Source organism: Lithobates pipiens, unplaced genomic scaffold, assembly GCF_037356315.1.
Source record: "Lithobates pipiens isolate NorthernLeopardFrog02 unplaced genomic scaffold, aLitPip1_a1.2 Scaffold_22, whole genome shotgun sequence".
NCBI lineage: Eukaryota > Metazoa > Chordata > Amphibia > Anura > Ranidae > Lithobates > Lithobates pipiens.
This window is the reverse complement of record NW_027507784.1, coordinates 321,233,074-321,247,824: the sequence shown is the minus strand read 5'-3', so window position 1 is coordinate 321,247,824 and position 14,751 is coordinate 321,233,074. Positions and strand designations below refer to the sequence as shown.

Below are 14,751 nucleotides of genomic sequence, written 5' to 3'. Positions count from 1 at the left end.
GTGATCCTCCTCTGTGGATGTCACAAGGACATCTCCACTATAGAAAGAGGCACCATAAAGAGGTCTTCCTCAGGGGATGTCACAAGGGCATCTTCACTATAGAAAGAGGAGCTATGAAGTGATCCTCCTTTGTGGATGTCACAAGGACATCTCCACTATAGAAGAGGAACCATGAAGTGATCCTTCTCTGTGGAAGTCACAAGGATGTCCCACTATAGAAAGAGGAACCATGAAGTGATCCTTCTCTGTGGATGTCACAAGGACGTCTCCACTATAGAAAGAACCATGAAGTGATCCTCCTTTGTGGATGTCACAAGGACGTCTCCACTATAGAAAGAAGAACCATGAAGTGATCCTCCTCTGTGGATGTCACAAGGATGTCCCACTATAGAAAGAGGAACCATAAAGAGGTCCTCAGTGGATGTCACAAGGATGTCTCCACTATAGAAAGAGGAACCATGAAGTGATTCTTCTCTGTGGATGTCACAAGGACGTCTCCACTATAGAAAGAACCATGAAGTGATCCTCCTTTGTGGATGTCACAAGGATGTCCCACTATAGAAAAAGGGACCATAAAGAGGTCTTTTTCAGTGGATGTCACAAGGACATCTCCCACCTGGTGCTTTAAACAGCAGCCAGCGGAAGTTTGAGACCCGACACTTTTCTGCAGAACGTCATTTCAAAGTTTCTAAAAAAAAAAAAATTTTAGGTTTATTTTTACATTTCAGAGTTATCTTCCAACTGTGCAAGCTGGAGACATGCTGAGCAATGGAAATGGCTTTTGGATGACCCTTGTGTTGGGTCACAAAACTCAACATGCAGAGTCTTTTTCCTGTCCACTGCAATATTTCAGTTGTCATCTTAACAGACTGCTGCAGTTAGTGTAGAGTCAGCCAGGAGAATCTCATGCGGTCAATGCCACATTTGCCTTGTGCTTTAGTTGAAATCTTCCTTCCTCTGATGCCACCTACTCCATCCCCGTGTAGAGCCGAGGGACCTGTCATATATGCAGTCATCAAGAGTGGTGGCTATGACAGCCCTTTTCGCACTCCTCCATTTATTGAAGCAGTACTATAGCTTCCGTAAATGAAAAGTGCCCTATAAATGGAGGACAGATGGATGAATGAAAGGTCAAGACTATATGTTGTGAATCTTCTTAAAGCTGGTTGTACAATGGTGATGGTAGGAGTGTGAAAGTTTGGAGCGGCATAGCGACTGTCGCTTCCACACACTGTGCTGCCACATGGGCTTCCACTGTAGGATGCAAGCAGGCCCTACATTACACAGGCCTGTTCCACAGTTATCACCACCCACAACCTTGTCTTGGGCAAGGACTTGCAACAAATGCATGTAGACATGAAATGGCTGCAAAAAGGTTGAAGGAGATCTGCAGCACTGATGAGCAACAGAGGAAGTAAAAAGTGAAAACAAGTTCACTAAATGCCATTCAGTCAGTGATGACATCTACTTTCATCTACTTTCAGCTATTTTCACTTTCTGGGTTTATTTTGTTTTATTGTGCCCAAGGCTCAAGGCTATAGGCTATACGTTTTCTTATGAACTCTACATATATTAAGACTATTTCTGACATTGACCTGCCAAACAATGTAAATGTCAGAAAATGGTTCCCTGTATTTTTTATTTTTTTATATATATTTTGACACGTCTGCTTCTAGTGAGGAGTTCTTGGGCTCCCAACCTGTGCCCAGCATGTCCATTTCGAGCGGTTTGTAGCAATCCGTTTGACAAAAGTGGATTGGTAGATCAAATTTTGTTGAACGGGACTGTTAAAACATTTGTTTGATCAGCTGTTAAAGAGAGCACTATTACCTTTCATCACTATGGTCTTGGGATGCTTGCAGGCAACGTGGTTTTCTTCTACAACCCAAACGCGTATCGGTCGTTTAATGGACTTCCATCCAAACTGTCCACACTGTGCATGTTCCTGATAGCAATGCAGATCGTAAAATTGGAGGACCTGAACTCTGGAAGCTGTGCCCAAAAATGTCAAGCAGAGGACAAAGGACTAGTCGCCAGTACAGCTGATCTTTTCCCCATTGCTTCCCATGCCTTGTTTAGCACTGTGTGTCTGTGTAGAGATGGTCATCTTAGTAGAGGAGCAGGGCTTTGCCGCCTCATATCAGAGCTGCTTCACTAATGACTGGTGGGGGGAATATTTGGGGGGTAGCAGGTGAGGTGGCGTAAGCATAGAATGAGTGAAACAGAAGCAGGGCGATCCTTGTACTACAGTACCCTCAGGTACAGCTTCCTCTCCAGCACAGAGAACACTGAGCAACACACATTTGTTTACATCACCAAATCCTGTGAGATCAACAACTAGAGGCAGCAGTGCCTTAGATGATCTCACACTGCACATATACAGCTATGAGGCTGAAATTACTGGAGTGCATAGGCACTATTTTTAGGAGGGTTTTTGCCATATTTTAAGCACAAACCAAGCAAACAACCACCTGTGCTCAAGGCGGATGTTTTGGCAATGGAGAACCTTGGATCTTCATCAACTGGAGGCTAATGCCTCGTACATGCGATGAGAATATCGTTTGTTTTTTTCACATGCTAGACTCGTAACGAAAATTAAGTGGTTACTAAAGTTACGAAAATTTTCTTATGGCAGAATCCAACTTTGGAAGTGATGTAATGTGTTGTATTAGATCTTTCCTTTCTGAGCATGCATGGTTTTTGGTCTTCTGATTTATTTATTTTTTTTCCAGACAAGTACTATACTGATAAAATGAAAAGTGTACATTCTAGTATTGTATGGGAAAAAATGTCGCGCTTGTCCCATTGGATAGTATCGGATGGACTGTCGTGATTGGCTCTCAAAAGCTGTGTACTAATCAGATTATAGATTAGATAAGTAAACTGATAAATTCAACAAAATGGTGTGGGGGTCACCTGCAGCGTTTTTTTTTCTTTTGACCCAATCCTGAACGATCTCTCCCTTGTTGAACTTTCCTGCCCCGGTGCCGTCCATCATTCTCTCTGTCTCCCTGGTGAAGTGTTTACCAGCAGACGCGTCGTAGACCTCTTGTTGCTGGAGAAGCTCCAGTCACTCAGCATTTCCATAGCAATAATAACCCCTCTGTCCTGTGACTGTGCCTGAGGAAACATAGCAATAGCTTTGAGGGGGGTTATATATTATATTATAAGCAAATCGCAGAGGAGATTACTTGCTGGCAGCTTACCAGTTCACAGTGAAAACAGACCATTAATACATGTAGAACTGGCATTGCCAGTGCTGACTTCACATCCCTGATGGTCCCAGGCTCATTTTGAAACGTGATTTCTGTGGTAGTTGTATTCATCACATCTCCCGATTTTCATGTATAAAACCCAAGCTGCGTAGTTTAGCAGGAAGTGGTGAGATGACTTTGGCTTTCCCCCTTGGGGAATAGGATTTATCTGTTAAATGGCTTCCTGCTTTTGGCCTCAAGGGTAAGAAGAAAAAAAACCCCAAAAAACTTTGCTTTGAGTGTTTTGTATATGGCAAGCCAAAAAGTTTGTTGTTTCGGATAGAATGGAGAAGGATAGAAATTATTTTCAGGTATTACTGCTATCCGGGGCTCCAGAGAGAGATTTACGATGACTTCCTGTCCTGGTGACAATGGTTTCGTTGGACAGGAAGTGAGGAGAAATCAGAAAAAGGGATACAGATGCAAAAATAAACCGGACGGGGAATTCAATCTGCTAAAAAAAAAAAAAAAAGCAATTTTATTTCTGTGTTCTGATGGAAAGTTTCCCTCACATTCTGATTGGTGTACAGGAAGTGACTGTCGCCCCCACATGGAGCATGTATTACTAACCCCCGCTGCTTCCGACGCAAGAACTAAATCCACTGCAGTGGACGGATTACGATTATACTGGCACAAACCGTAAACCGTGATTTATGTGGACCTAGCTTTGGAACTATATGTTGTCACATTAAGTGAATGCATTCTATGTAATGTGGACGTTTCACACTTCCAGGTATCTACTACCCCTCATAGGGATTAAAGAACTGTGACAAGGCTTACATCTGTTTTTTTTTCTGTCCAGGACTGGAACCAGCTTTGTTCAGGCATCATCCAGGGTCACCGTCTACTTCCTGAACTGAGGTGCCAACTCGGTCATGGAAATCCTGGTGCCTGTGCAGTTCTTGGCTGTGTTCTTTGTGTCTTGAGACACATCAGCCCCCACTGCAGCCTCTCGCCTTTTTGACTTGATACAAAGTTACAATGTGGCAGTTGGATCACTGCAGGAGAGGAGACTGAGGAAATGACCCTCCCCTGTCTGCAGCAGACTGATGACATCATCTCAGTCTGGGCATAGTCATTACACTGAAGATCAGGGATGGCTTTTTAATGATAAAAGGTGGAACTTTCTTGAAAAATGCTACTGCTGGTGTATAGTATAATATGTCAGTTTTTTTTGTAAAGTTAACAAAAAAGTAAATTTTTAGAGTTTTAATATCCAATGTGTGCCAAAAACCCTGTAATAAACAATAGTTTATCAGGCTCAATGCATCTGTGGGGATATGGACCCACTCAGCTGAAAGTATTGGTTACTGATGTTGGGACGAAAGTAAAAATAGGCTTGCAGGCGGCATTGCGATTCCACCCAAAAGTGATCAATAAGGTTGAAGTCAGGGCTCTGTGCAGGACACTCAAGTTCCTCCACACCAAACTCATTAAACCATGTCTATATGGAAATGTTGGCTGAGCGAATCTGGCTCATTCCAATTCTTAATAAAAACATTCAGTAGAGTTGAGGTCAGGGCTTTGTGCAGGACACTCAAGTTCCTCCACACCAAACTCATCAAACCATGTCTTTATGGTAATGTTGGGTGGGAAGACCTGGCTCATTCCAATTCATCCCAAAGGTGTTCATTGTAGGACCTGAAACAACTATTCGATTAATCACCAACGATTAGTTGTCAACTATTTTCATAATCGATTAGTTGGTCAGCCGATTAGTTGGCCTGCATACAGAATGCATGATTTGTGTACATATCAGAAAATACATGTGCATGACGAAGGGGTCCTGCGTGGCTCCGAAACGTTGACTCTGCCGTTTTTTGGGATGTGATCATTCTTTGAATAAAAAAACGTTTGGATGAAATTGATGATCCTTGGTGTGTTGGCGAATATCTACATATCGCATAGGTTCCAGTATCCAGCTGGTTGTTGCTACAGCACCCAATACTTTTAGAGCTTATTCCAGGAACGTGTGCAATGGGACTATGGACTGTGGATGAGAGGACCTGGCTCGTTCCAATTCATTCCAAAGATGTTCAGTGGGTTGAGGTCGGGGGGTTTGTGCAGGACACTCAAGTTCCTCCACACCAAACTCCTTTAAACCATGTCTATATGGAGATGTTGGCTGAGTGGATCTGGCTTATTCCAATTAATCATAAAAACATTCAGTAGAATTGAGGTCAGGGCTTTGCGCAGGACACTCGAGTTCCTCCACACCGAACTCGTCAAACCGTGTCTTTAAGGGACTGGCCTTGCGTACAGTCAGGCTGGAACAGAAAAGAACCTCCACCAAACTACTACCACAAGGTTGGAAGGAAACCAGTGTCTACAATGTCTTTGAACGCTGTTGTGATAACAGTGCCCTTCACTGGAGACACCTGAGCTTAAGGGCCGGTTCACACTGCAGGCGAGGCGAGGCGAGGCGACTCCGACTTGCCTCGCCGCGACCTGCAGCGGCCTCGGCGGCGACTTGCAAATGACTTCTGTATAGAAGTCAATGCAAGTCACCCCGAGGTCGCCCGAAAGTAGTACAGGAACCTTTTTTCTGAGTCGGAGCGACTCGAGTCGCTCCTCTCAGAACGGTTCCATTGTACAGAACGGGGGCGACTTGCGGGAGCGAGGCGAGTCGTGTCGCCTCGCATCGCCTGCAGTGGGAACCGGCCCTAATGCTTTCGGAGGGTCTACGTATGCTGTGACCATTTGGGGTAGCTTATCATATTTCTTAAATAGTGTACAATACAGTACAGTAAAAAGCAATAAATGCCATCAAATAATTTGCATTTGAGAAGTCTGTAAATGTTGCAGCTTCTAATTGTGGAAATGGAGTGAAGCAGAAACCCCCAGATGAAGCCCCCCGCAGCCCTTTCTCTAGAGTCGTGTAAGCAGGAATCATTCAGCGGTCTTTCATCTCCCGTGCTCTGAGGCCTGCGAGTTGGATTACAATAATGAGGGCTTTATTCCCCGCTCTCTGCCTCCCTGTCTTGCTCTTTTTCTACTTCCCTTGCACAGGGTGAACTTTTTTTGTCATTCAGCCCGGGTCTCCTTTCCAAGTGGGGTCTGCCGGAGTACAGCCCCGGGTTCTTGGCTGCTCTAGTGTGAGAGAAGAGCGGCCCCGCAGGCTTTGTACACTCTGCAGCTTTCCCCAGCATTGACCTTTTCCTGGAAGCAAGGCATCGTGTGATACAACAAGGCACCGGGAATGCGCAGCCCTCTGTAGTGCCTCTCATGCATGACACAGACTTGTAGCATCTGGTACAATTCAATAAAACCGGTTTGCCCGGTTTCTTCTCTTGTTTGCGAGACACATCATCTGCGTTCTCCTCGGCGTGGAGAAGATTGGTGCAGAATAACTGTGCTGAGGTGGCCTCTAATTGGTCATTACCTTGCCGTCTTCTTTATTAGTTTGCGTAGCAATGTTCTTTATAATCTTATCTATTTTACCTGCCCTGTAATTTAGTGTGAGGACACCAACCGCCCCCTACCAGCAGGCTCCACATGGGTTACTCTCTATGCAGTAATACATATGGGTGAAACCTTTCATTCTTCTTACCCGTACCCTGTAATCAGTAACACAAACAGATGAGTAAATGTTTGAAGCACTAACTCTCCCATAAAGTCTATTTATAAAGCCATTTTTTTTTTTGTTTTTAATAGAGGAAATGTCTTGAGGAAGGAAAGAAAAGGAGAGACGGCCTTTAAATACATGAAGGGTGTGAGTACGTTTCAGGAGAGCAGGGTTTTCAATATAAAACCAAGATCAAGAACACGGGGACATGACCTCGTAACTAGTGGAAAGTTCAAAACTAATCTTAGAAAATATGATTTTACTGAAAGAGTAGTTAATGCTCGGAATAGACTTCCAGCAGAGGTTGTAAGTCCGTCAACAGTATGCTTTTAAACAAATGTTTGTACGAATATACTCCATACATTCAATGAGTTGGCGAATGTCATTCAAAAGCACTTCTTTGGCTTTTAACATTCAATTTTGAAATAAGTAGAATTTCCCAAACAATGACCACATTTACTGTTAGAAGCAGTGGCAGATGGTGGTAATTTTTTTGGGGGGGTCCAGTCGGTCGGGTGCGGAGCACTTACCCCATCTATGGCGGGCAGCGCTTCCCTTGCTCTTCACAGGCATCACCAGCTGCTTTCCCTTCTCTCCATGGCCATTACGTTGGCTTCCATTTCCTCCCTCCTAGGCGGCCAATCGGGACGCTTCTTCTTTTGGCCAATTGGGAAACTGGTCTCGGACACACTTCCCGATTTGGCCAGGAGGAGGATCACTGTTTCAATAGGTGCTTAAAAAATTGAATTATTCATGCATCTGGCATCCTGCATGGGTGTACGGGCCACCCCTGGTTAGAAGCGTGTTAATTCTAGAAAAAAAATTCCTTCCTGCTCCTTTGACGTTTGTTTTTGACCACAAAAAAATCATTGCGGCCCCATCAAAGGGGTTCTAAACCCCTTGTGCTTTTTCACCCTATTGCATTCTATGCATTAAGGTGAAGAACCACCTGGTCTTTTCAGTGACGGGGATGACCACCCTAGCTCCAGCCGGTGCAGCCATTGGCTCCCACTGCTGTCAATCAAATCCAAGATGGGGGCGGGGCCAAGTCCTGCTGTCTGTCAATGGATGCAGCAGGAGGACAGGAACGCACCCGCACGAGTGCCCTGAGGGGGAGCAGCTCTCCAACGGGGCACTCGAGAAGAGGCGGAGCCAGGAGCGCCACTGAGGGACCCCAGAAGAGGAGGATCGGGGCCAATCTGTGCAAAACCAACTGCACAGAGGAGTTAAGTATGACAGGTTTGTTTTTTGTTTTGTTTTTTAAAACCAACCTTTGCATATCCTTCAACCACCAGAAAATCGAACAAAGGTTCTTAAAACAAAACAAATGAATAAAATGTCAGTAGTATTTGGCCGGCTTAAAGTGATGGTAAACACACACTGTTTAACTTACATTGTTCCTTCTATTTCTGTGTATGAATGATGGCACTGTAATTATTTTAATAATAAAAATAAAAAAAAAACCCTAAGTACCCTTTTCCTAATCGATATACAGCTGTTGCATGACCCAGATCTTTCCCAGCCTGTCTGCAGGAAGAAATAAGCAGGAGAAGCTTCTTGTCTTCTGCTGCTGATCACGTTCCAAAAAAAAAAAAAAAACAGCTTTTGAAATACAGAGTAAAGATAAATAAATAATATCAATACACTTTTAAATTGTGGCACAAATATAAATTTGAAATCAAATTTTTATTATTCGTTTGGCAAAAACATGGTGTGGGCGGATTTCACAGGCTGTGTCATACCCCCCCCCCCCCCCCAACCTGGGTCTTAGAATAAAAGGTGAAGCCTCCATCAGTCCACATGCAATATCCCCCCCCCCCCCCCCCCCTTTGTGTTTAGCTGGTTTGTGGGCATGGAGGAGGGAGGGGGCTGTCATTTACCACTTTGTATTTACCTACATGTGTGACTCTGTAGTCACATGGGCCGCACAGATAAGATAGGGAGGAAATGCTGAACATAGAAATTCACTGAAAACTGAGCAGAGTTACCACCACAGCTACAAAATCCCTAGGTTCATTGGGGACATGAACAGAAGGGGGAGATAAAGAGCAGCAAGGTCAACCTGTTTTTTGCAAAATACAGAAGACTGGATGAGGATCCCCTTTTACCACTTGCTGCCTGTCAACAGTACATTTACAGCTAGTGGGTGGCAATCCACTCCTGGTTTTCAGGTGCATGTGAGCATGGTAAAGCCAATGATTTTGGCTGTATACCTGCTGATTGAGAGTGACCAATCACAGCAGAGAGTTATGTGTTTACAAACACACAGAACACTGAATACAGATCGGTGGGTTGAGGTAGAAATGCCAACCAGTGTGAGTAAAAGCTTGTCATTTGTAATAATAAAAAAAAAAAAAAAAATAGTAAACTATGCTATAAAAATTATGTACTTCCTAAAAATATACAACCTTTTCTCTTTCTATCATTTGTGTAACAGAACATGCTGCTTGCACCTTGATGACCAAATCTGATATAAAGAGAGTTAATTATTAAGGAATTTCGCTTGTTTATTGGCACAGTTACCACTCAGTTTACCAGGATATAATTCTCTTCTATAGTTGATTGACCATTTTTATATATATATATTTAATATTAATATATCTCTTTTGCAAACACACACACACATATATATTCAATTCAATCAAAAATTTTCTACTGGAATCTTGGTGTGCTTTGTGTATTTCTTCCATATCTGTGGAGTAATCCAGTGTTTGACTTCCTGCAATAAAGACCGCTCACTGCTGGTCTCTCTCCTTGTGCAGAGTGACTGGTCTTGTCTCCGCCCCTCTTGTAGTTTTCTGCAGACAGCCTGTAGTGGGTGGGGCTTGATGGGCCCTTCCCACAGCTCTGCTCTCTGAACAGATTCCTAACTTTGCATCTATTGATTTGGTTCTTTTCCCATACATTTTGTATAATATAACAGCAGAAATATTTTCTCTATGTATCATATGTGTATGTTGCACTTTGTTTTTGTATTTTATTATTATTATTTTTTTGCTTGAAGCTTTTGAGATGTACTCAATGCATTTATGTTCTCTTGCAGCCTACAACCCTCCCTCAGGGGACGATAAACATGAACCAATGCACGGACGTTATAGACGCGGAGAGCCGCACTGGCCAGAAGTTCTCTCTCTGCATCCTAACCCCCGAGGAGCATTTTATCAGGGCCGAGAACAAGGAAATCATTAATGGGTGAGTCGCTGCACAAGGCTCTCGGATTGTTTGTTTTCTCGCTTTATTGGATTTGCTTGTCTCTGTAGTTCTACAGCAGCCATACTAGCTCTAGCTGCCTAACTGACCTACTAATTCCCGCAAGATGCTGGCCAAGCACAAATCAGTGTCATTGCCCTAAAGTATGTTGACAATAAAATGCTTGTTTGCTCCCTTTTGGTCTAATCGCCACTTAAGGCCGGGTTCACACTGCTGCGGGGGAAGAAACGGATGTGATTCGCACCCGCACTGCAGTGCAAATCACATCCAATCTCCGTAGCGATGCGAGTTCAGCCATACAGATAGTATGGCTGAATTCGCATCGCTCCCGCAGCAAACTTGCACGGGACCCTTTTTTTGGTCCGCAACAGAATCGGATCGCATGGGGGTTCACACCATGCGATCCGATTCCTGTGCGAGTCTGCAGATCGCACTGCAATATGCGGACGGATCTGGGGGTGTCATTAACATAGCATTGACACTCCCAGCCATCCGCATAGGGCAGTGTGAACTGCCGGCGGGAGGTGTGCGATGCGGGAAAACGCCGCGGATTCGCGGCGTTCCCGCATCGCTGTGGTGTGAACCCGGCCTAAAGTGTGCCCCATAGCAGTTTTACTGTTACAGCACGACTCTGCACTTCCGCCTGCGGGGAATTTTATTCACAGCAGAAGCCAAGCACTGGGTGTCTCTGGCACCCGCCAATCATCGATAAAATACACAAATCGGGGATCTGTCTATGTAAACAAGGCAGATCTTCGTTCTGACGGGGGAACGGGATGGATTTTGTGTTCCTGCAAAGCAGAGGACAAAATCCATCTCTTCCCTTAGTCAAAGGGACACAAAAACACTGGCTAGGCACACAGTTAACTCTTTGATCACCCTAGATGTTTAACTTCTTCTTAGCCAGTGTCATTAGTACAGATCACTGTATTAGTGTCACTGGTTCCCGCAAAGTGTCAAAACTGTCAGTGTCTGAATGTCTGCCGCAAGATCGCAGTCCTGCTATAAGTCGCTGATTGCCGCCGTTATTAGTATAAAAATATTTTTTTTTTTAAATATAAAGTCCATTATTATATCCCATAGGTTGTAGATGGTATAACGTTCTTGTAAACTAATTAATATTTTGATTTTTTTTTTTACCAAAAATATGTAGCAGAATACATATTGGAAAATGTGTTGTTGTTTTTTTTTTGGGACATTTTTTATTGGTTGTGTTTTATAGCAGATAGTAAAAAATATTTTTGTTTTTGTTTATAGCGCAAAAAATAAATGCAGAGGTGATCAAATACTAACAAAAGAAAGCTCTATTTGTGGGGGAAATAAATGACAAATTTTTTTTGGATACAGCGTGCAATTGTTGGTTAAAGTAACACAGTGCTGTATCGCAAAAAAATGGCCTGGTCATGAAGGGGGGTAAATCTTCTGGTGATCAAGTGGTTAAATATATCATTGAAAGTTTTTTTTTTTTTTTTTTTTTTTTTTTATTATATCTGACAAGTGCAAACAAATCCAGCCAAGAAATCTTGTGAGCTGATAGCTTACTGTCTGTCCCTGAACTGTTACTTGCTATCATTGTGAACTACGTAACACCTCAGTTATGGAGAAGAGGAAGGTGTTATGTAGTCCTAACACACACACACAACATAAGGCCTCTTTCACATGGACGATCCGTTCAGGTCCGCCTGTCAGTTTTTCAGCGGGACCTGAACGGATGCTCCATAGAGGTCTATGGAGCGTCGGATGTCATCGGTGCCATGTCCGCTGACATCCGACCTGCTCCATCTGTCATGGAATCGGGTGACGACAGACCATGCGGTCCGTCGTCATTCGATCGCCCATAGGGGAGAGTGCCGCTCTGACAGGTCCGTCCTCGCAGTGTGCAGAGACAGATCTGTCGTCTTCCTGCTCAGCGGGGGATCGACGGGGCGATCCCCGCTGAGCAAGCGGATATCCATGGGGGCGGATCATCACAGATCTGCCCCGTGTGAAAGGACCCTTACTAGGATTATCCACAATGCTCAGTACGATTTATCACCCTAGGACAGGATATGTGTTCATGGCGGGATTACCAGGTTATAATAAATGGAAAAAAGGTGTGAAAAAGAAAACGAATGCAGCCACCACTTCTAAGGACTAAGGAATACTATCAACATTTGTTGTTGGGTTTAGACGAGCTTTAAAGGGTATATAAACCCTAATAATGAGGATCAGCATGACAGCCAGGCAACAAGTCTTCTCGGCAACAGACGGCCTCTATAGTTCTCTCCTGACAGGTGTCCTTTAAGAAGCACAGAAGCAGCAAATGCAGGTGTGTAAGGTCTGGCCCAACCTGAACCCGCGAGCCGACAGCCTACAATAGGGACATTGTACCTGCTGCTTTGTTCCAGGGAGACACCCAGAGAGATTATAAGCCGTTCTGACAGCCGGCCCGGGCGGCAGCTTCTAATGTATTCCGCCATCTGTATTTTGTATTGATATTCAGTCCTCGCTTTATGCAATCTTCAGCATGCCTGTTTTTTTTTTTGTTTGTTTAAAATTTTCCTTTTCATGTTTCCTGTCTCCGTCTCCATTTCATCTGTGAAGAAAGGTTCCTTTGACTCTTCTTAAAGGAAAATGTCTTTCTTTTTCAGGCTTATTTTATAGTGGATAATCTAATCACTCAGCGCTAATGCTTCAAAAAGCCATTTCTGAGTATATTTGGAAACTGCACACATATATGGGTCAGCCATTGTTCATCATTAACATGGGCAGCCTCTGCTTCCTTTTATGTAGTGCTGCACAGTGATTGGGCTTCACCGTTCCTCTGTCAGCCTGACCTGAGCCTGATTCGGTAATGACCTTGTTGTTACTGAGTGCCGGTGTCCTATCAGACTGTGTCCCCCATCGGATAGTGTCCGCTGTGTACTGCACCTGTGCAGTACACAGCAACACAGATTCCGAAAATAGCCGAAGATGAACAGCGCCTGCGGCGTGAGTCTAGGTTCTAGCCCCACCATCCACCATCCCACCATCCAAATAGCGCTTTCTCTTGGTGGTATTTGATCACCCCTGTGGTTTTTATTTTTTTGTGCTATAAACAAAAAAAAAAAGAGCGACAATTTTGAAGAAAAACAATATTTTTTTACTTTTTGCTATAATAAATATCCCCAAAAAAATATTTTCTTCAGTTTAGGCCGATATGTATTCTACATATTTTTGGTTAAAAAAAAAAAGGCAAAAAGTGCCGCGTCCTAAAGGGGTCATACAGGTATACCCATTAGCGCAGCCGTGCCGATGTATATCGTCGTGACCTCCAGGAGATTTTACCCCCTTCGTGACAAGGTCATTTTTTGCTTTTGTCACTGTGCTACTTTAACTGACAATTGCTCGGTCATGCAACACTCTACTATACAAATTAACTTTAGATCATTTTTTTTTTTTCACCACAAATAGAGGTTTCTTTTGTTGGTATTTGATCACCACTGGGTTTTGTTTTTTTGCACTATAAATGGAAAAAGACTGACAATTAAAAAAAATAAATGCTATTTTATTGCTATTTTATTTTTACTAGTAATGGCAGCGATATATATATATATATATATATATATATATATATATATATATATATATATATATATATATATATATATAATATATATATATATATATATATATATATAAAACCTATTAAATACATACACACACAGTATTAAGATATGGTCTACTTTGATTTATTTAGGCGTCACAATCACGTAAAAAACACAAATGAACACATAACAAATTGATTCATATTGATAATGATGATAATATTGATAAACATACTAATAATAATAGAAGTAATAATTATATAAGTGTAATATTTATTCAATATTTAACATAACAATTGATAATCATAAAATATTTGCGGTAGCCAGTAAAAATAATTGATAGGAATCGAAATCGCAATAATCATAATTGACAGAGTAAATGCAGAAGGATAACATACATCCAATACAAATTGATACATGATACTGGAAAGTTAAAAAAAAAAAAATTATGAATTACTATAGATTTCTATAATTTGATTTGAAATGACACTAAAATTCTGAATCTGGTACAAAGCATTGCAAAAGTATTTACAATTAAAAAAATGGTCTGTTTGCGGTCTGAATCCAGCCGATAATTCGGTCTGCAATCAGACCTGAAACGATGAATGGAGACGCAGCGGACTCCTGCTGTAAACCGCATGTGGCTTAGATGTGAACCCATTTGTAAATAGGGCCGTTAGTGATTACATGTGGGAGAACCAGCTGAGGGCTGCAGGCGGATTCCACATTGAAAACAATGGGAAGCCGACAACTCCCACAGCTAATCGCAGCCCTGAATGCAGACTGTCTGTGTGTGCATGGCTGCAATTACTAGTGTAGCAGTCCGCATTCCCATTTCACATGCAGATTCTGCCCACAGCTAATCATAACTGTGAATGGGGCATAAAACATTTAACAAAATGAATATAAATTTAAAGAAAAAGGAGTAAACTAATGGTAAATAATTTGATAAATAGAAAAACATTTTTATATAACATGCGGGGGCACCAAGCAAGCTCGCTCACGAGCTGCTGCTCTGCATGTCTATTCACACACAGCTGCGGCCTGGATCTGCCCCCTCTTTCTCATTGGCACACTGGCTGGCATTGACAGCAGCAGGAGCTAATGGCTCCTGCTGCTGCCCCAGCCAATGAGAAGTGAGAGTTTCCTGAGAGCT

At 42.8% G+C, this 14,751-nt stretch overlaps 1 protein-coding gene across 1 annotated transcript in view; it reads left to right on the top strand.

Moving 5' to 3' along the window:
* Positions 1-14,751, top strand: part of MPRIP (myosin phosphatase Rho interacting protein) — a gene marked incomplete in the record, with an annotated part of 257,621 nt that overhangs the window by 129,123 nt on the left and 113,747 nt on the right. Inside the window, 1 exon segment of the mRNA XM_077449495.1 lies at positions 9,863-10,011. Within this exon segment, the coding sequence (XP_077305621.1) occupies positions 9,863-10,011 (149 nt within the window).